The sequence below is a fragment of the Vulpes lagopus genome, chromosome 11 (genome assembly GCF_018345385.1).
Source record: "Vulpes lagopus strain Blue_001 chromosome 11, ASM1834538v1, whole genome shotgun sequence".
Lineage (NCBI taxonomy): Eukaryota > Metazoa > Chordata > Mammalia > Carnivora > Canidae > Vulpes > Vulpes lagopus.
Genome location: NC_054834.1, coordinates 74,103,765 through 74,126,050, shown reverse-complemented (window position 1 = coordinate 74,126,050; position 22,286 = coordinate 74,103,765). Strand labels below are relative to the sequence as shown.

Sequence of the window (22,286 nt, the reverse complement as noted above, 5' to 3'; positions counted from 1 at the left end):
AGGGTCATGACCCCTGCTAGGAGCAGCACACACAAGTTAGTGGGGCATACAACACAGATTAGAGCCCAAAGGGTTGATAAGGAAGTTTAGTTAAAAGGGCAAGGTCAGCAAAAAGCACCTCCCAGATGGAAGGTGGGAACCAGGAGGGCCGAGCAAGGTGCTCAACACTAAAGACTCCATTCTGGATGGCAGCTGGATAGGAAGACAGGTACCAGAAGGCAGCAGGGATGCAGGTAGTCCCGGAAGCTCCTTGATCCCTTCACGGGATACCACCCTAGCTGGAGAGTCACATAGGACCTCCTCCCCCACTTGCTCACCCAGCTCACTCCAGCCCCAAGGTGGCAGGAAAGTGAATGCCAGTGTATGGAATGAACTGTGTTCCTCAAGGAACTGTGTTCCTTCTACTCTGTGGAAGTCCCAACCCCAGGCCTCAGAATGTGATCTTAGTGGGAAACAAAGTCTTTGCAGGGGTAATCAGTGAAAATGAAGCCCCTGGGGTGGCCCTAATACAATATGCTTGGTGTCCTTATAAAAAGGAGATATTCTGACACAGAGAAAGACAAAGAGAGAGAAGATCATGTAATGACGCACAGGGAGAAGACAGCCATATGTCCAGAAAAATTCATCTACAAGGATTGCTAGAAAGTACCAGGAGTCAGAAGATAAGTAAGGACCCCTATGGCTTTGGGAGGAAGCACATGTCCTGCCAACACCTTTAGACTTCTGGCCTCCAGAAGTGTGAGATAATAAATCTTTGTTATGAGTTCTGGGGACTTTGCTATGGCAGCCCTAAGGAAACACATGCCCAGGTTCCCCACCAATGACCAGGACGTACAGAGACTCTAAAACCAAGGACCAGGTTGGGGGGCACAGGCTGATAAAAATGACCCCTTCTTTTATCTGCTCAGGTTGACACAGGCCACAGCAGGGCCTTCAGAACAGGGAGCTATTTAGGATTGTGATCAGTGATCCCTCCAGGGAAGGCCGAGTGGGAGGCAGCAAACACGAGCAGTGAGCAGCGCCAGCACGAGCACCAGCTGCATGAAGAGCAGGCAGCCAGCAGGAAGCCCTCCTGAAGAACACCAGGACTGAAGCATCCAGGACAAGGAAGCAGGGGGAGGCAATTTGGGCATGAGGCAGCTGGAGCAAAGGCCAAGGAGCAAACAGCCTAGTGGATGTACACTGAGGCCAGAGGCAGGAATGAAGGTGCTCAGGAAGAGGCCAAGGGCAGACACCTGGACTCTGACAGCAAGGGGCAGGGACCAGATCCCCCGGGTCAGGAGGTGCCATCCAAGAAACCAGGCAGGGGAGAAGAGTGCTGCAATTCAGCGGGACCACTCTGGCCATCCTGAGGAAGGTGGATGTGAGGAGGAAAGATGAGAGGGTGGAAGACAACTGAGGAAGACATTCTAACATAGGCAAGAAACAACAGGAACCCAGAAACGCAGCAGCGGCAGTACCTCCAGCACCTCTTAAAGGATAGTGGCCACAAGTAAGGATGACTCATGACTCTTGTTTGAAAAGTGGGGATGAATAGCGGTAACACCAAGTTAAAGAACACAGAAGTGGCTGTAGGTAGAGAGCAGCAAAGAAGAGCAACACCCACAGCCCTCATAAGGGCCACCTGGTCCTGAGTCCCCTGTGGTCATACACAGCCCCCCCCACCAACCCCACAACAGTTCCTGTGCCCTGAGAGCACGGGTCTAGAGGCGCAGGAAGTGAGACCCAGGCAGGCTAGATGATGCTGTCTCCAGCCATCAGGCTCTGGAGAGGCTCCACCTGGGGTGGGGACAGGCAGCAGAGACAGCCTGTGAAGCCCTTGAGTCCCGCCACGCCCAGGTTTTCCAACCTGCATCCACGTCAGCCTTCAGCATGAATGGACAGCGAAGATCACCAGCTATTTGAGCTCACCCCAAATTCACCAAAACAAATGGAGAATAAAAAACAAGAAACTCTCAGAAGAGTAATATGGAGAGCAGATAGTTAGAAAAAAAACTATAATTAATCTCAGAGAAGTAAGAGAAGCTATTGCATTGAGAGGCGGCAGCTATTTTAAAGGCAGGAGAAAGAGCTCTAGGAAATTAAAAATAGAGTTTCAGACATTTTTAACGATAATAAATAGAAGAATGAGAAGACAGTTAAGGACATCGCCCAGAGAGCAGAACAGGAAGACTGGCACATAGCAGTCCCAGGGCTGAGGACGTGCAGTGGTGGCGAGGGTGCTTGGAGATGCCAGTGTGACGCTGTGAGTCCCACCTGGCAAGGGGACCCAGTAGTATCCAACAGCTTTCTGCAGAGTTTGCTGGCACCACTATCACAAATCATCACAGACTTGGTGGCATAAAACAACAAAGGTATATTCTCTGTTTTAGAGGCCAGAAATTCAGCATCCAAATGGTCCAAATGGAGATGCTGGGAAGGCTACACTCCTTGCAGAGGCTCGGGAGGGGGTGTCCTACCCCATGGCACCCTGCTTGTAGCACCTGGACACCTCTGCTTATGGCCATATCCCTCTGGTTTTGGCCTATGTGGGCACTTGGCCTTCCCTGACATGTGTACTCTCCCACCTCTATCTCCCAAGGACACATGGGACGGCATTAATCTGGGGTCATCCCCACGTCAAGGTCCTCTACTTCATCACCTCCACAAAAACTCCCTTTTAGGGGTACCTGGGTAGTTCAGTGGTTGAGAGTCTGCCTTTGGCTCAGGTCATGATCCCAGGCTTCTGGGATCGAGTCCCATATCGGGCTCCCCGCAGGGAATCTGCTTCTCCCTCTGCCTATATCTCTGCCTCTCTGTGTCTCTTATGAATAAGTAAAATCTTTAAAAACAACAACAATAACAACAACAAACAAACAAAAATAAAAAAACTTTTTTCATTAGAAGGTGCCATTTACAGGTTCCAGGGACGAGGACCTGGAGATCTTTGGGGGCACTCATCCAGGCTACTATGCTTCCAAAAAGGAGACTGAGAAGGGCACGTTAGAGTCTTCAACAGTGACACTGAGCCAGAAGCTACTTCTGAGGGAAGATGTCCTCCAAACTACAACTCTCCACCTGGTTAGACTACCAGTCAAATGTGGGGGCAAAATAAAGACCCTTTTCAGGCACACCCAGCAAAGGCAAGTTCACATCCCAGGAGCCTGTTGGCCTGGGAAGCTCCTGGGGAGAGGCACTAACAAGACAAGGGAGTAAACCAAGATGTGGAATGCAGGAGCCAGCAGAGAAAAGAAGCAAGGGGACATCTAGGGAAAGTGATGACAGAGAACCACTGCCCTGGACAACAGCAGAAGTGGGAAAGTTCCCAAGGGTGGGGGTGGGGAAGGCTCCAGGGGAGGGGAGGGAAGTCAGGGAGTTAAGTAAACAACTAAAAAAAAAAAAAAAAAAAAGGGCTAGATTGCCTGAAGTCCCTGAAAGAATGGAGAAGGGATAGCAATTTACAATTTAGGGATGAAGAATGAGGCAAATAGTAACTCCAGGAAACTGAGAAGGTATACAAGAAAATGTTACCATGTATACACTTGGAAGTTCTCAAGTATGACTATTAATACTTGATTTTAATGATGTGCAAACTGAAAATGTACTTAAAAATGGTTACCTAACCAGGAAAAGTGGGTACAGGCAGGGGGCTTAGGCAGAGGTAAAAGCAAGCAAAATCTTCCATAGCAGGAGCCCAGCAATCAAAAGTCCTGTGTAAATAGGGTTGTCAGCAGCTAAAAGTAAAGAGTTTGTCTTTAGGGAGACAATCAAAGAGGGCAGGTCAGATAGGGGACTGAGGGAGTTTTTATAGGCCTCATGACATAATTTGACTACCCCAAGTGTCCACATGTATTATTATGATAAAATTACAGTTAAAGTTAACAAAAGGAAACAGTTCCTACAAGCAGTTCCAATTTCTCTCGCTGTTCTTCCAATCCCATCCCTCACCCCTTTCCTCCTCCCCTGATCCCTAGGTGTTACCATAAGCCAGTTGCTGGGGTGCTCCCCCTTTATAGATTTTACACTGATTAGATATATATGTGCCCAGAAAACATACACCTGTATTTCAATTTTTCCATAAATTATATACTGTCATTTTTTTAACTCAGTTTTTTCACCCAACATATTTGGAATCTATCTACATTGATACAAGTCGATCTAGCTCATTAATTTTAATGGCTTTATAACAGTATACATATCACAGCTCATCCATGCCCAAATGAGGGACACAGAGGTTGTCTCCAAATTTTAGCTATCAAACACTGTATATTGATTGGCAAATGGATCATTGTTGAAACTGGGGGACAGAGACATGAAACTCATTGTACTATTTGTTCCATTTTTATGGATGTTTGGAAACAACCATAATAATATCAATTAAAATGTTAAAAACGAATAACCTTGAATCCATGTACAAAATGTGCAGGAATTTCTCCAGGGCCTACACATGGAATTGGAACTGCTGCCCCAGATGGCAGACACATTTTACCGTTTTTTGTTTTTGGTTTTTTTTTTTTTTTTTTGAGAGAGAGAATGTGTGCACCAGTGGAGAGGGCAGAGGGAGAGAATCCCAAGCAGGCCCCACGTTCAGTACAGACCCTGATGCTGGGCTTGATCCCACGACCCTGAGATCATGATCTGAAATCAACACTCGGAAGCTTAACTGACTGAGCCACCCAGGTGCCCCCAGCTGGCGCATTTTAAATGTCAATACTGTGATGCCTATGATTGAGTGCCTGCCTTTGGCTCAGGTTGTAATCCTGCAGTCCTGGGATCGAGTCTCCACAGGGAGCCTGCTTCTGCCTATGTCTTCTGTGCCTCTCTGTGTGTCTCTCATGAATAAATAAATAAAAATAAACAAATAAATAATAAATGTCAATACTGCCAAATAGCTCTCTAAAGCAGTTGTCCCAATACTTCACACAGCTACCAGAAGCACAGCAGAATTTCTATTTCCCCAAACCTCTGCTAACTCTTCTACTGTTAGATTTTGATTTTCGTCAATCTCATAGGTAGAAAATTATTTCTGATTATTAGTAAAGTTGGATATTTTCTCAAGATTGTTGAGATTATTTTTAGATTTTCTTTTTTATGAATTGCCTGTTCATATCATTTGCCCCTTTTTCTAATGGACTGGTTGTCTTTTCTTTACTGAGTTGTATTAAGTCTTTATGTATTTTAGATATGAACCATTCTCCATTATACACACAGCAGGGGGATCCCTGGGTGGCGCAGTGGTTTGGCGCCTGCCTTTGGCCCAGGGCGCGATCCTGGAGACCCGGGATCGAATCCCACATCGGGCTCCCGGTGCATGGAGCCTGCTTCTCCCTCTGCCTGTGTCTCTGCCTCTCTCTCTCTCTCTCTCTGTGACTATCATAAATAAATAAAAATTAAAAAAAAATACACACAGCAGGCTTTGTTCCACATGACAGAGTACTTAGTCCTACAAAGAGGAGAGGGAGAGAAGAGACAGTAAGAGACAGCAAGCCCAGGGAGGGTGCCCCTGGTACAGGTGAAAGACTGACGTGGAAGTCGATAGAGAATGCCTCCCTCCTCTGAAACCAAAGTACCTACATTTGCTGGAACAGTCCCAGTGGAAATATGCCAGTGCCTAGCTACAGGCAGGACGCAGTGGCACCTGACACACTGAGCAGGCCACAGCCTGAAATGACCAGTAGCTCTTGGACTCTGGCTCTTCAGGCTGAGGAGCCCAGAGACATCACATTCCAGGAGGCACAACCAGAAGAGCAGCAGCAGAAGGAAGATAAATTTGCAGATGGCAGGGCATCCTGTTCATATCCAAACTCCCTGTTAGCAGCAGCTGTTCCAAGAACCAGGAATAATTAGTCCAAGTTGCATCAGAGACGACTGATATTTAACTTTAAGAAAAATGTCTGGCCAGTCAGATCAGCAAAAGATACAGATTAGACAAAGCAGTGGTATTTCCCTCTGAGGGGGCTTTTAAAAGAATTGAGACAGTTTTCTGAATGAATGGTTTAGGTCAAGTGACTCTTCTGGAATAGCAAAATGTTAGAATGATTGTATGAGAATTCTTGAATTTTGGTTGTGATTATCCACAGAAAATGGGGAAGCAAAGCAGTTTTCTACCTGTATTTTGGCATATTCCTACAAAACGTTGTTTTAATATTCTTTCTTTAGAGGAAAAAAAAGCAAAAGTGAAGTATGTTTGGAGTTTAGATATTTATTTACTTATTTATTTATTTATTTATTTATTTATTTAAAGATTTTGTTTATTTATTCATGAGAGACACATACACAGAGAGAGAGGCAAAGACACAGGCAGAGAGAGAAACAGGCTCCATGCAGGGAGCCCGACTTGGGACTCGATCCCGGGACTCCAGGATCACAGTCTAGGCCAAAGGCAGGTGCTAAACCGCTAAGCCACCCAGGGATCCTCTAGATATTTATTAAGTATGTTTTACTTTACAGTGTACCATGGATCAGAGACCTGCAGCCCACAGCACAACCTGGCCAGAACCGTGAGCAGCAAGATCACTTACCTCAATCTCTTCCCACACTCGTGACTTCATTCTCACCCAACATAAAACTAGCTGAGGGCTGCCATTCAGTTAAAATCTGATGTTCTTTTAAAAGAACATTCAGTTCTAAAATCTGAAATCTTTTAAAAGATTTTTTAAATCTTTAAAAAGAATAAAATAAAATGTGATTTTCGGATAAATAGTACTTTTTTTCAAAGTGTGAGTATATACCATGCAGTATTTATTGGGGTATATTACAAAAAAAATTTTTTTAAAGATTTATTTATTCATGAGAAACACACAGAGAGAGAGAGAGATAGGCAGAGACACAGGCAGAGGGAGAAGCAGGCTCCATGCAAGGAGCCCGACGTGGGACTCGATCCCGGGTCTCCAGGATCACACCCTGGGCTGCAGGCGGTGCTAAACCGCTGCGCCACCGGGGCTGCCCGAATATTACAAAATTATTTGTTGTTTATCCAAAAGCTAAATTTAACTAGGCATCTTGTATTTTATCTGTATTTTACCCCAACACGGCAGTGGTGCTGAGGGCCAACTGGGTGTGAGGAGGAAAGAAACATGGGAAGAGAATTCTCAGATGCTGGCATACAGGGCAAGGCTAACACCAGTTAATATCCCAGGGTCCCACTGCCTGGCTTCAGATCAGGGCTGCACCAAGCCCATTGACTCTGGGTAAACTGTTTAACCTCGGACATTAATTTCTTTGTCACAGTGACACCAACAGCACATAAACAGCAACAACTGCTTGTAAAGCATTTGGTTCAGTACCTGGCACATAAGCAGCCTTTATTATAACTGTCAGCTTCTAGCATTAGAAGCTGGACTGTGGGGCTGGCCCTGCTTCTGATGGGCAGACGTGGTGGGGGAAGGGCTGTGAAGGGAGAGGCCCAGTCGGGGCTGGGGCTCTGCCATGCCCCGGGGCATCGGGGCTGTGCCATGATGGACTCCGTCTATGGTGACAACACGCTGAAGCATGCCTCGACCCCAACAAGACACCATGAGAAACAGGGTCTGCCTGCCCAGCTGCAACATGTCGCTGAGGACCCCCCGCGAGCCACACCACACAGATGCGGCTCACTCCTGCTGGCTCCCACTGGCTCCTGGACTCTGCTTCTGTCCAACTCTGTGGTCAGTGTCATCACACCAGGAGCTACAATCGGCCACAGTGGGCAGACGTAGACTAGAAATTTGCAAACTCAGTGATCAGGGCCCTTTCCTTACCTCTCAGACAGCCACTGAAAGAGAACCCAGATGGCTCGAGTATCCCACCTTGACACAGAGACAGGCAGGGGGGTGGCTGCATGAATGGCGCCCCTTCTCCATTTTCTTTTTGGCTACAGAACCCAAATAAAGAGGCCTCTGTTTCTTTTGTAAAAGCCTGATGTACAAGTGCCTAATGCAGTTAAAACATGAGGGTGAGCTAGGAAAGAAATGAATTTGGCACTCTCCATGTCTTAAGGAAGTTCAGAAGCCATTCCGCAACACCAATTAACCTGTGAGAATATCAAACTAGAGATTCTTTTGATAATCTCATTTAACAACACAAAAATTATTCTTTTGTTTTGTAAGGGACTGATTTCTTTGTTCACATCCTGACACCCTGTCTCCCTCTCCTTCCCTCTTAACCAATACAGGCATTCGCAAGTTGAAGTGTGAGGATTTAAAATAATAGCTGTTGGATATAGATGCGAAATGTCAATTCTACAACAGAACTACCTCCCCACCCTCTTCCTGCTCTCCCAAATGACACACACACCTCAAAACCCAAACTCAACACTTCTTCCTGTCTTCCATCTGCCCAGGAACCAGGGCTTCAATTTGGGGAGCATCTTCAGCTTTTCCCTCTCCCTCACCCACCATCTAGTCAAGGAGGCCTGTCAGTTCTCTTAAAGCCTCATGTTCTTCTTCCTTTCATTTCCAAGAACATACCCTAGATCATCTCTTTCATGCTACTTCAACTAGTGCAAAAGGCTCCTAACCATTGCCAACCATTACTCTCGGTTAGCTTTAGCTACCAATCTGCACTATACACTAGTGGTAGTTAGCACCCCAAATACAGGCCTTATTTCACTCTCCTCCTCTCCCCACCCCCCCACCCCCACCCACAGGTAAGCTCTCCCTCCTGCTGGCCCTTTCCTCATCAGCACAACCTGCCTTTCCAGCCTGATTGCCCATCAGTCCTCAGCCTCCTGAATCTTGTAACTCCAGCCAAACTGCCTCCTCCTTGTTCCCGAAGAATCCACGTACTCTCCATCTCCCTTGGAGCAGTCTTCCCCAGGATGCCTCCCCTGAACACCCTTCTCCTTGTGCTGATCTGTGCAAAGCCTCCTGTGGCTGGGTTATGCATCTCATTTTCCTTTCTCCTAAAATCACAGCAAAACTTGAATGAAGAGTTTTTTGTGGTCATATTTAAAGCTCTAAAGCCCCGAGGACAGAGAGAGCAGGAGAGGAGACCACAGCCACACAACCTGGAAACTGAAAGGCAGCTGATATCTGATCTCAGGTCATCTATCTGGTGGTGGGGAAGGCTGGGGTTTCTCCACGGAATCCATGGAAGGCTAGGAAGCAATGGCTCTGGGGCCCCTGGGACTGGGCTGAGCTGCTCCTCTCATGTCTAGAGACTACTCACCTCTTCTGCCCTCTCCTGAAGAACAGACATTTAGTCTCTGGAGAGGGCAAAACCTAGGGTCTACATTGGCGGATGTGAGGCACAGTCAAGGGCCTGGCTATCTGGTCAAAAAGGGTGGTGGAAGGTTCAGTCAACCTCCGCATGCTGTTGCCTTATCCTCCTCTGCTCCCACAACACAACAGCCCATCCTTCCCTCCTTGGAGACCTGACCTTCTCAAGGGGGAAGACCTCAGGACATTGACACTGAGGGCCCCCAACAAAGGGCACACATATCACCTACTGTGCAGCTTGGGAACCGGACTCCCAGGCAGCTTTTAGTCCCTGGGAGCAATCATGAGCAGGCCACCAAAGGTCACTGGGCAGCAGAAGACAGAGGCCCTAAAAGGTAGAGACCAAAAGAAAGCAGCAGAAAAATGCAACTGGGAGGAAACAGCCTGTGCAAGGGAAAAAAGGCAAACACACATTAATATCCTCGGAGAAGTCAGGAAAGACTACAATACCAGCAAATCAACAGGCAACTATGCACAGATTGTTAAAGGCCCATTCAGAGAGCAACCAGAGCTCTTGGAAATTAAAAATATCATGGGAGAAATAAACAAATCAATAGAAGGGCTGGAAGACAAGATAGAGGAGGCCTCCTAGAAACGGAAGCAGAAAGACAAACAGAAAATGGGCTTGAGATGAGAGCAAAAAGAATCAGAGGGCTGGTCCAAGCACTCCACTGACAGGAGTCTCAGAGAGAGAGAACAGAAAAAAACAAAGGGGTCACAGTAAACTCAAGAAACTCCCTGCACAGGAACACGTTTCCACAGAAGGACACACCAAGAGCCAACAAGATGGATGAACCCCAGACCCACACCAGGCGTGTTGTGAAATTTCAGGTCCTATGAGTTTTCAGAAAAGGAGGAAAAGGGAGAAGGACAAAAAATCAGACATCAGCAAAGTTTAGGATTTATCAACAGCAACTCAGGAGACCAGAAAAGTATAAAGTGATCCTTCAAAATTGCAAAGGGAAAACTATTTCAAACCTGAAACTCCATATCTAGCTGAACTATCAGTTATGTGTACAGGTGAAATAAAGACAGGGGCTGCCCAGCTGACCTCCCTGGCACTCGGCACTCCTTCTCAGGAAGCTACTGTGGACAAGCTCCACCAAAACAAGGCAGTGGCCAGGCCAGAAATACAGCAGGAACTACAATGAGAGGTGGCAGGAAGACCCCAGAGCATAGGCCACATAAGGAGAGGGGGCGTCCTTGCTGGGGAAGGCAAGGGCCAGACAGGACCCCCTCCATGGACACCCCTGTCTCTAGGGGACCTGAAGGAAAGCAGTGGCAGTGTTTCTACTGATGGGACCCATGGTGAGTCTGGCTGAACACAACTGTGAGGCAGGGAGGCAGCATGAATGACACCTTAGCCTGAGCCTTCCATCCTGGTGCACCAGCAGGGGAAGAAGCCAAACCTGCCCCACTCACAGGAGTTCTGCTATAGAGACATACAGTTGCTCTGATGAGTGTAGAATATTCCTAAAAGCAGACTCGAGGTGCGGGTAACAGCAGGTGCCTCTGGAGAAAAGACGTGAGGAAAACGTCTATCTTTCACCGCTTACCCCTCTGACTCGACAACATGTGATTGATTATTCAAAATATGAAGTAAATACAATATATGACAAAGAGATCCACCCACTCTCAAGACCCCTCCCATAAGGAGTCGTCCCTGGCTCCCCACCCATGTCCCAGACATGGCCAGGGAAGGCTCTGGTGTCTTCCTGCTTCTCACTGAGCACTAGGTAGCTAGTGCTGGCTGAGGCTGGACCTCCAGCTCTTTTGTGGTCAGATCTCACTCATCTTTGAACTTGCTCCAAGAGCTCTGCGGCGGCGGGGGGGCTTTCATTTTCTGCTCATTGGATGCCAGGCTTCCTCCAGCTTGCTTAATTCACACCACAATCGCAGGGGATCACCCCTCACTATACTGATAGGAAAAATCAGCCTCAGGAGGACCCACAGGGAGAAGCCAACTCAAAAATCACCAAGCCTATCCAAATCCAGAACCCCGTTTTTCACAAGAGTACCCAGGTTAGTGCCTGATTCACAGTAGGGTTCCAGAACTTTTAAACTAAACCAAAATGCAAGTTGGGTTGGAATTAAAATTTTCCAGGGGATCTTCCCATGCTCTGAGATCCAGAAAAAGAGGCAGAAGGTGCTCAGTGGCAGGTAGCACCTCCACCCCCAGGACAGCAAGCATCAGCCATTACAAAACAGTAGGAGTTTCCTCAGGAAGTCACAGACTTAGCCTACTGGATTACCCCCTGGGGGACAGGTCTGCGTGGGTTGTTTTAAACACCTTTATTGAGGTTGAATTCACACACCAGACAGTTCACACACTGAAGTACAATTCAGTGGCATTCAGTCAATGGAGCTGTGCATCCATCACCAGAATCAATTCTAGAACATGCTCACATCCCTTAGCTGTGATCACCCCCACCTCTCACCAAGTTCTCTCTCTTTCTGGATTTGCGTATTCTGGATGTTTCGTATAAAAGGAATACAAAGGTTCTTCATGTCTGGCTTTTTTTCCATTGGCACAAGGTATCCGAGGTTCTTCCATGTGGCAGCGACTGCCAAGTCCTATCCCACTATAGAGACAGACCGTTTTACTCACCTGTTCATGAGCTGATGGACATCCGGGTTGTTCCCACATTTTGGCTGTTAGGAACAAGCTGCTATGAGCATGTCTGTGCAGGTTTTTGGGTGTACCTGTGTTTCATCCCTCAGCTAGGTACACGTTGCTAGGCCCTGGTGACTCTATGTTTAACTGCTTGAGGGACTGTCAGACAGTTTTCCACAGCAGCGGCTCCATTTTATATCCCACCAGTTCCTCCACATCCTCACCAGCCTCTGCTACTGTCTTTCTTTTTAAGTAGCTGTCCTAGAGGGGACAAAGTTGTACCTCACTGTAGTTTTCATGTGCTTACTGGCCATCTGTCTATCTTCTTTGGAAAAATGTCTATCCAGATCCCTTGTTGTTTTTATTTTTTTTAAAGTTTTTTTCCCACCATTTTTTGTTAAGATTTTATTTTTTAGGGATCCCTGGGTGGCGCAGCAGTTTGGCGCCTGCCTTTGGCCCAGGGCGCGATCCTGGAGACCCGGGATCGAATCCCACATCGGGCTCCCGGTGCATAGAGCCTGCTTCTTCCTCCGCCTGTGTCTCTGCCTCTCTCTCTCTCTCTCTGTGACTATCATAAATAAATAAAAATTAAAAAAAAAAAATTTATGTTTTATTTATTTATTTATATTTTTATTTTATTTATTTATATTTATTAGTTAGTTAGTTAGTTTGTTTGTTTGTTTATTTATTTATTTATTTATCTGTAATGAGATACAGAGAGAGAGAAAGGCAGAAGACTTAGGCAGAGGAAGAAGCCGGCTCCAGGCAAGAAGCCTGATGTGAGACTTGATCCTGGAACTCCAGCATCATGCCCTTAACCAAAGGCAGACACTCAACTGCTGAACCACCCAGGCATCCCAAGGTTTAATTTATTTGAGAGAGAGAGAGAGAGAGAGAGAGAGAGAGAGAACTCGTGAGCACAAGTGGGATGGGGGCGGGGGGGCAGACAGAGGTGGAGGGACAAGCAGACTCCCTGATAGACACAGGGCTTGATTCATGACTCTGTCATGAAAAACAGGGACTCTGGATTTTTAAGGTGGATTATTTGTCTATTTTACTGTTGAGTTATAAGAATTCCTTAAATATTCTAGATAAAAGTTTTAGATAGAAGTTCCCTATCATGTATAAGATTTGCAAAAATTTTCTCCCATTCTTTGCATTGCATTGCCTTTTTGCTTGACAGTGTCCTTAGCTGCTACAGAAGTTTTTAATATTGATGAAGTCTAATTGATCTATTTTTTATTTTATTGCTTGTGTTTTTGCTGTCGTAGCTAAGAAACCACTATCTACCCCAACATCACAAAGATTTATGATTATGTTTCCTTCTGAAAGTTTTATAGTTTTAGCTCTTGCATTCAGGTCTTTGATCCATTTTGATTTTTGTCTGTGGTGTAAGGTAGGTGTCCAATTTCATTCTTTGGCATGTGGACATCTAGTTGTTCCAGCACCATTTGTTGAAAAGGCGATTCCTTCCCCATTAAACTGTCTTGGCACCCTTGTCAAAAATCAATTGACTGTAAGTGTGAGGATTTATTTCTGGACTCTCAATTCTATTCCATTGATCTATATGTCTGTCTTTATGCCAGCACCACACTGTCTTGATTATTGTAGCTTTGTACAGAGTTCTGAAATCAGAAAGTGTGAATCCTCCGACTGTGCTCTTTTCCAAAATTATTTCGGCTGTCTGCTTCTCTTGCATTTCCATGGGGACTCTAGGATCATCTTGTCAGTTTCTGCAAATAAAGGCAGCTGAGATTGTGAGTGACCCTGCATTGAATCTGTGGATCATTTGGAGGAGTACTGCTATTTTAACAGTATTAAGTCTCCTGATCCATGAACATGGGGAATCCATTTATTTAGGTATTCTTACATTTTTGTCAACAACGTTTTATGCTGTTATAGGTTTTATATTTCTTTCGTTAAATTTATTCATAAGAATTTTATTCTTCTTGATGCTATTCTATATGACACTATTTTCATTTTCAATTTGCTCACTGCTACTATATAGAAATGCAATTGATTTTTGTATATTGATCTTATGTCCTGCAACCCTGCTGAACTCTTTTATTCATTTTAATGGGTTTTTAGTGGATTCCTTAGGTTTTCCTACACAAGATCATGTCAGCTGCAAATAAAGACACTTATTTTTTTTCCAATCCATATGCTTTTCGTTTCATATCTCTCCTAACTGCCCCGATGAACAAATTTTAAACTGGTGACTGATAGGCAGGCTGGGAAACCGGGGCTCCAAAATGGCGGATCACCCCGCCAACCCTCTCCAAGATGGTGGACTTTCCCCGCCACTTTCACTGTGGCCTCCAGGTCACCACCAGGAAACTGAAATTTTCCACCCAGGAACTTCACAATTGGGAACTGTCCATCATGGGCTTCTCCCACCCCATAACCTCCATACCTTACCTAATATGGACACAATCCTATGTCCTGCCTCAACCCCATAAAAGGACCCTGCCAACTTCCTCCCAGCGGGACTTCCCCTCCCCGACACCCCCCCCCCCCCTGAGTCTTGGAACCTTGCAGAGGGTGCTTGCAATAAAGTTCATCTCTTAGATCCACTTGCCTTGTAGCCTCTTTTCTTACCACCGTCGAGGGGAGCAACTTTACAGTGACTACTTTTGATTTGGAGGTAGTACCTTCCCAAAAAAGAGCAGCTGCTCTGACCCACAGGAGGCCAGAGCCCTCATTCCTCTGCTTGTCATGCCTGTTGAGTAGATGTCTCCACACAGATTTGGCCTTTAGGAGAGGCTTCCTGGTTGGTTAGGCTCTGCTCACCTCCCCACATCCCTCTGCTCTGTGCCCAGGGAATCTGAGACCTGTGAAAGACTCCCTTTGCAGGCTGGTTTCCTGCATGCATGTTCAGCCATGGGGAGGCACAAGCAGGAGAGGAGGGTGGAGGAGAGCATGGGTGTATCTTCCTCACTCTCTAAGGGGTTAGGTGCCAATACGGACTGGAGGTGTGTCCTGCCACTATGACAGTCCCTGCTGGGCACTCCTGCCTCCATGTTTCCAACCATCCCTAGAGTCTAGAGGAAACACTGTTTCCTCTCCCAACCTGGAAGTAATGGCTTCCTACTGCTGTCTGTCCTGAGTGCCTCGACTGCCCTGGTTCAGCACCTGATTTGCTTTGCCTGATTAATTCAATTTCACAGAATCAGTGTGTGACCTCCACTATACCTGGCCAGCCCTTACCGCTCTTCTGTTAAATACCACCACCACCCCCAAAATACCCCTATAGGAGGACAGGTAGAACCTGGCTCACTAGAAAACTTGGTTCTCTGGGTAAACACTCACCAGAGTGTCCAACTATGAATCAAGGAGACAGTGAGGAAAATCAAAGGCAAAGTGCTTCAATTCCTAGAGGAAAGAAAGTAAACAGCAACCCAGATAGGATACGACCTTGAGGCTGCTGCACTTGCTCCCTCTGTTCTTGACCCCAGAAAAATACATCTCTGTGACCCCCTGATCTGACCTTTCACCCTCTGCTTTGGAATTTGAGCACAAAAACTGGACTAGAGGCCTTTCCAAGACAGAGTTGTAGGCACTCGCTATTGTTGGTTTCATCCTCATGACCACAGCCACGTAGCAAAGTGTCAGAACCATTGATAATGCCTGGGCTTGCTACTGGGTGCCAGCCACTGCATTAAGTGCTTCACATCATTCCATTTAATCATCCAAAACCTTGTCTGGCAGGAGTTATGGCCCCAGCTTTGTAAGTAAGGAAACAGAAAATCAGGATAAATAGCTTAGCTATGGCTTCCAAGCCCAAAGGCACCCATACCCCAGTCTGCCTGTCACCCTAAACTGTGCCTCATTCAGGGCACTAATTCCCAGGGGCCTCCTGTGGCTCCCATCCCAGCTAGGTTATTAGTTACCACTCTCTCCCTTTCCTGCTTATCAATCTGCAACTATTTTTCCACAACCATCACACTCGCCCCAGCCATACCTGGGCATTCCATCACTGTGTGAAGAGCCTCCTCCCCCCTCTACCTGGATCAGCGTCACACTTGTGTCACCCTCTCTATCACAGCCTTCCCTTGCAGGCTAACTGTGCTCTGTCACAGAGGTAGGAGCCTGACTGAGTACGCAGCTGATTGGAGCAGACAGAACCTTCCCCTAGGATGTTCTGGAACTCGGCAGAAGTGACCAGAGGCTCCCAGTGGCCTTTACCCTGCTGTGCACGCCCTGGGAAGGGAGAGCATGGTGTCTGCCAGGAACTCTGGCAGCTCCAACCCTTCACCTACTGAGCAGGTTCTGATTCGCTGAGACTCACACTTACGCTCTCCTGATAGCACGGGATATGCTCATCTGAATATACTTTCTCCAGGGATCCCTGGGTGGCTCAGTGGTTTGGCATCTGCCTTTGGCCCAGGGTGTTATCCTGGGGTCTCGGGATCGAGTCCCACATCGGGGTCCCTGCATGGAGCCTGTTTCTCCATCTGCCTATGTCTCTTCTTCTCTCTCTGTCTCTGTGTCTCTCATGAATAGATAAAATCTTGAAAAAAAAATATATACTTTTCTCCTCAGTGTTGAGAAATTCGATTGAGAATTCCCTGGGAAGAAAAACACATCCCAGCTAAGAACTTCAGCCTTCATGAGGGACGGGCTTTCAGGACCTAAGATAGTAAGTGAATTACCAAAGTCCCAGGCAACAGACTACCTTTCTTATCTTCTTAGTCCCAAATCAAAGGGACATCCCAACCCACTCCAGGAAGTCTCCTCAGGGCCACCCACCCTGCATCTGAGGGAAGAGGTCATATGTTATAAGAGTTATGAAAACAACAATTAATTACAGCTGTATGTGTCTGTATAGTGCCAGACCGCTGGACGAGGTCATCTCCTAACACTTAGGAGGTGAGTTTTGTTTCATTTGACAGTTTTATTGAGCTGTTAATCTATGTACTGTAATTACATTCAACAGCAATATACCTCTGGCTCTCTGCCATTTATAAGGTACTTTAAGAGATACTCTCAGGGATCCCTGGGTGGTTCAGCAGTTTAGCACTTGCCTTCGGCCCAGGGTGTGGTCCTGGAGTCCCGGGATCGAGTCCCGAGTTGGGATCCCTGCATGGAGCCTGCTTCTGTCTCTGTCACTCTCTCTGCCTCTCTCTCTGTCTCTCTCTCTCTCTCTCGAATAAATAAATACAATCTTAAAAAGAGAGAGAGAGAGATACTGTCATTTGCTACTAACAGCAACCTTGCCTCAAAGGAAGGGCAGGCATTACCTCAATTTTACAGACAAGGAAAATGGAGCTTTTTCCAGGCCCATCTGCTGACCCCCATCACTTCTTGAACTCCTTGCTGCTGCCTGACATCACAGTGTTCTTTCAAGCAGCTCACTGTGTCAACAGTCCCAGGAGCTGGGGCTTGGAAGGATAAAGGGGAAAGCAGCCAGACCCTTTTGCTCCCTCTCCCCCACCCCACCACTGTGAGGTCAGGCAGGAGAAGCTTTGAAGAAGTGGAGGTGGGGGCCAGATGCTGCTGTAATTCCATGGAAAGGGCAAAGTCTTTGAGTCAGAAAAGTTAGGTTCAAATTCTAGCTTTGCCACCAGCTCGTCAAATGACCTTGGGGATCACTCTGCCTCTCTGCACTTGTGTGATATAGTGATAACAGAATTATTGAATTTGGTTTTCCTCCCTGGTTCCTGGAACAGAGCTCCTAAAACCCTCTGAATTTCTTGATTGGTAGGAGAGAAGGGAGCAACTTTTCTTATTTATAGTAAGCCCTTTTCAACCACACCTGACTTTATACTAAAGTAGTGATGCTTTGTGGGCTCCTAGATGGCTTCAGGGTGAGGCTGCTTGCCAGAGGAACCAACCACATGAGTAGAATGATGGAACTTCCAGCTTCACTTCCACTTGGAGGGATGAGGGACCAGAGATTGAGTTAATCACCAATGGCCAATGATTTGACCAACTGTGCCTACATAATGGAACCTGCATAAAAACACCAAACAGTGAGGCTCAGGGAGCTTCCAGGATGGTGAACACATCCACATGCCAAGAGGATGGTGCACCTCAATCCATGGGGACAGAAGCTCCTACACTCAGAACTCTTCCAGACATCACCTATGTATTTCTTAATCTGGCTGTCTATCTGTATCCTTTACAATAAGCTGGTAATAGTAAAGAAAGCAGTTTTCTGAGTTCTGCGAACAGTTCTAAAAAATTATCAAACCTGAGGAGAGGATTACGGTCATTTCCAATTTATAGCTGGGTGGTCAGAGGTCCAGAAGGCCAAGTTTTATGCAGTGTCCCCTGTCTTGTGGGACTGAGCCCTTCACCCATGGGGTCTGCACTAACTCTGGGTAGTGTCAGAACTGAATTGAATTGAAGGATATCCTTTGGCATCTGCAGAGAACTGAAGAATTGGTTGGTGTGAGGGGAAAACCCACATATTTGGTGTCAGAGGTATTATGAATAAAAAACAGTTTGGCACCTGTTAATCCATCAATGAAACAGCCTGATCCCCCAGCACAGATGGCTGACAATTTAGCAACCTCCCACATGAGAAACCTCAGATTGACCCTCTTTGGTTTCGTAAACTAGAAGCCATAGTATGTATTCCAAGGACTAGGATTAGATTTCACACAATTGGAGCCATCATATGTCTATTGAGAACCCATAAGACACACTTGAGGGACAGAGGATCACGTAACAAATGCAGGGCCTCTCCCTTCATTAAACTTTGTCTGGTAAGGAGACAAGACTACCACACTTGAAATGTAAGGGATATTAAACAGCCAGCATAGCAAAGGAACCACTTGGGGGAAAAGGGAAATTGGAGAAGGATAAAGCAGCTGAGAAGAGCTACATAAGTGGCATGGAGGGGACACTGGATGGAGATCCACCCCAGAGGCCTCAGCAGAGGGGGGCGGCACCTGGCCACAAGACATCAGCACCCGCTTGCTTGGCATGGACCAGTGGGGGAGGGAAGAACAGGGAGATAGCCTCTTCCTGTGAGCATGGTCTTGCCTGATTAGAGTCAGGGTTGGGTGACACCAAGTGGATGCTGATCAGGTGAGAAGTCTGGTATGGAACCAAAAAAAGATGAAACTGGAGAGATTTAGTGAAATGACAGGCAGAGAAAGTGTTCATTCATTCATTCATTCATTCACTCAATAGTGACAGCCTTTGCAACATGCCAGGTATCGTTAGGCACTGGAGATAACAGCCGAACAAGAGAGAAGAGGTCCCTGCCTTCAGGAAATTTGCTGCTTCCTTCTAGCCAGGAGCAGACCAAGTCTGCAAATGAGATCATTCCAGACCCAACCCTTCAGATTAGTAAGCACCGATGGTCTTACTAATGGGATGATAGGTCTCCCTCTGAGTCACCCAACAGGAAAGAAAGTCTAGAAGCCACACCCTTCCATCCCTGGTCCAGAACACCAGGAGAAAAAGCACATTTCTTACCAACTTCTGCAAATGTTAAGCAAAGGGAGATGTAGGTCCTCCTTCTCACCTGTTCCTTGAAACACACACACACACACACACACACACACACACACACACACACACAGAGTTACTCCCTTCTTGAATCTTTATCCCATGACCTGGAGAATCTAGCCTGCTGCAGTAAGAGATAACCAGGAGCCATCTGATGCCCTTAGTTTCTCCTCCACTGGAACCAAGGGAAAGGTTTTCTTCTAAGCAAAAGTTTTCTCCCTTTACACCTGAGCAACAGGTCCTGCTCAAATGCCAGAGATTCATTCTCCTGAAAACTGGGTAGTTTCGTGCTTTCCCTTCACTGTTCTCTAGGACATAATCACAAACTCACCTCCTGAAGAGATCTGATCTTGGCCCTTCTACTTCCCAGATTCCTAAAGGAGAGCCAGGCCTCCCTGTTCTGCAGCTCCAGAGCATCAAGGCCCATTCTGGCCAAGGAACTAGAGCACAGCACATGTGGGCTCCCGAGCCCTGGCCTGGTGCTGTTCTCAGAGCAGACCCTTCCCCTGACCACTTGCCACATCACCATTTCCACAAGGGGCCCTAGTCAAGGGAACCACATGGCCTTTCCCCCAACTTCATCACCACATAAAGGCACTCTGGCCCAGAGCTCTGGACCCATGGCACATCTTCCTCTGTCCCCAAGGTCTCAGGCAGAATCCATTTTCATTGTCATGTAGGGTTTGTCCACTTTGAGCTCCTTCGTCAAATACCTATACCTGACCAGAGCTGTCCCCACAGGCCTGTGAGCAATGATCCAGCACACTCGTCCCCTGGATTCCTATCTCCAATGACTGTTCCCAGAGTCCCTCTGCCATCTTCTTAAGTAAAAATAGACTGCCAAGCTCCAAAGGAAGAGAAACAATAACCACACTGCATACACACCCCCACCCAGGACAGTACCCGGGACTGTTGAGAGGTGGGTCCTCTTACCGTGGCAGCTGGTCTGCAGAGTCCCAGAGAGGCCATGGTGTTCCTGGTACCGGAATACCCAAATCTAGGCCCTCTGCCCGCTTCTTGTTTATAACTGACTTTCTAGATTAAGCCTCTGTCAATGACTTTCTAAACTATCCCCTCCCTACAGCTCAGAGGAGAGAGAGCTGCTTGTGAGCCAATCTCTGGCTCAGGAATAGACCTTGAACAGCTTGTTTGAGGGAAGGGAAAAAACAAAACCAGGTCAGGGGTGAGCTTGGAGAGGGCGGTCAGAACTACTGCCTACAGGTTAGCAGGAAGGATTAAAGGGCAATGGTGTTTGGCTTTTACAAAGGAAAGAGGGACAGGGACAGGAGAGCCAACCAGGTGAGAGAGCTTCTGGCCTAAGGAAAGGAGCAGAGGCTTTGACAGAAGAAAAAATGAGGACTCTGAGGTCCTACTTCTCTTCCTGCTGAGACCTCAATAAGTCTCAAGTTGTCCCCCTGAGATCTGGAGATATCCTGGTCCTTTATGCCCTGGGGCCAGGAGACAGGCTTCCTCACAAGGGCACATGGTACCTAGTGGCTCTTGTGAGCACTTGGCCTGGTCTGACTTCATTAGCAAGGTTTTTAAATGCTTAAATATAATATTAAACCCACTCAGATCAGGGCACCTGGGTGGTTCAGTGGTTGAGCATCTGCTTTTGGCTCAGGTCATCATCCCAAAGTCCTGGGATCGAGTTCTGTATCAGGCTCCCCACAGGAAGCCTGCTTCTCCCCCTGCCTATGTCTCTGCCTTTTTCTGTGTGTCTCTCATGAATAAAGAAATAAAATCTTTAAAAAAAAAAAAAAAAAAACCACTCAGATCAATACATTGAAGTCAGGTGGAAGTCTGAATGTCAGGAGTCTCTGGGAGACCCACAAGTTAAATGCAAACTCAGCATGGGAGGGAACCTGCTTACTCCTCTTGGATCCAGGCCCTCACCCTGCACAGGTACTGTTCCCCCTTTGCCTACAGCTTTCTCCAGAGCTGACAACAAGCAGCTTTCTTTATTTTTTTTTTAAAGATTTTATTTATTTATTCATGAGAGACACACACACACACACACACACACACACACACACACAGAGGCAGAGACACAGGCAGAGAAGTAGGCTCCACACAGGGAGCCTGATGCAGGACTTGATCCTAGGTCTCCAGGATCACACCCTGGGCTGAAGGCAGCGCTAAACTGCTGAGCCACCAGGGCTGCCCCAACAAGCAGCTTTCTGCCTCCTCTCTAGTCCATCAAGGAAGGGGGCTAACCTCTAATAAACCCTGACAAAGGCAGGCAACTGCAGATCCCCGAGGTGGCCAGTGACACTCCAGAAGGACCCTGCCCAGGAACAGTAAGAGTAAGAGGGTCTGCTGGAATGCCGAAGTAGGAAACCACAGAGGCTCCCTGCATACAATGCTCTGGCTTCTGAGCTGGGGAGGGCCTTGTCCTCCCTCTGGCATCAGGTCAAGCACCCAGGATGGCTACCCCAGCTGAAGGTAGAACAGTGCCACATCCACCTTGAGACTGGCTACCTAGCTGATGGGCCTGCTGAGAGGGTGAGCCAGAGGGAGCAGCTGGCTTCAGGCTGGCACACACGCCTCAGCCTCATCCAGGGGCAGGGCCAAGAGCAAAATTGGTCTGAGGGACATTTCTTAAGAGATCTTAGTCCAGCACTTGCACGCACCTTACCTCAATCTCCCTACACCACAGGGATGAAGACAGGATAGGAACATTTATTCCCCCCTGAAAAAGGGGAGCAGAGACCCTCCTAACATAAGGGCAGAAACAAGTCCTACGACTAAACAGTTGGAGACTACCTGGGGAAAGGCACAAACTCTTGGTGAGTGGCCGAAATCAGGAAAGATAGGACTGCCTTCACCAAATACTTAGTATGCTGGCAACACGGGTTACAGAGTGGGGGTGACACTTGCTGCTCATGAAGACGAGTGGGCATGAGAGAAGAACAGGGCTTTGCTGTGAGATGCACCTGGGGTGGGTCGTAGCTCTGTTCTGTGTGTGTGACCCTGGGCAGGTCCCTTAACCTCCAAGCTTCATTTTGGTCATTGGTAAATGGAGATTGACAACC

At 47.1% G+C, this 22,286-nt stretch overlaps 1 protein-coding gene and 1 long non-coding RNA gene across 6 annotated transcripts in view; both read right to left on the bottom strand.

Moving 5' to 3' along the window:
* Nucleotides 1-22,286, bottom strand: part of PC (pyruvate carboxylase) — a 118,097-nt gene that overhangs the window by 30,363 nt on the left and 65,448 nt on the right. The window contains exon 1 of one of the 5 annotated variants that reach the window (XM_041721777.1): nucleotides 20,185-20,369. The exons of the other annotated variants lie outside the window; for them this stretch is intronic. Coding sequence (XP_041577711.1) covers nucleotides 20,185-20,220 — 36 coding nt within the window. The 5' untranslated portion in view covers nucleotides 20,221-20,369. Of the gene's footprint in view, nucleotides 1-20,184; nucleotides 20,370-22,286 lie in introns of those variants that run through there. 5 annotated transcript variants of the gene reach the window in all.
* On the bottom strand, nucleotides 12,677-16,889 carry LOC121471282. Its single transcript, XR_005982648.1, has 3 exons — nucleotides 15,752-16,889; nucleotides 15,100-15,162; nucleotides 12,677-13,523 (listed from the first exon to the last, which is right to left on the bottom strand). It is a non-coding gene; the product is annotated as an uncharacterized LOC121471282 (long non-coding RNA).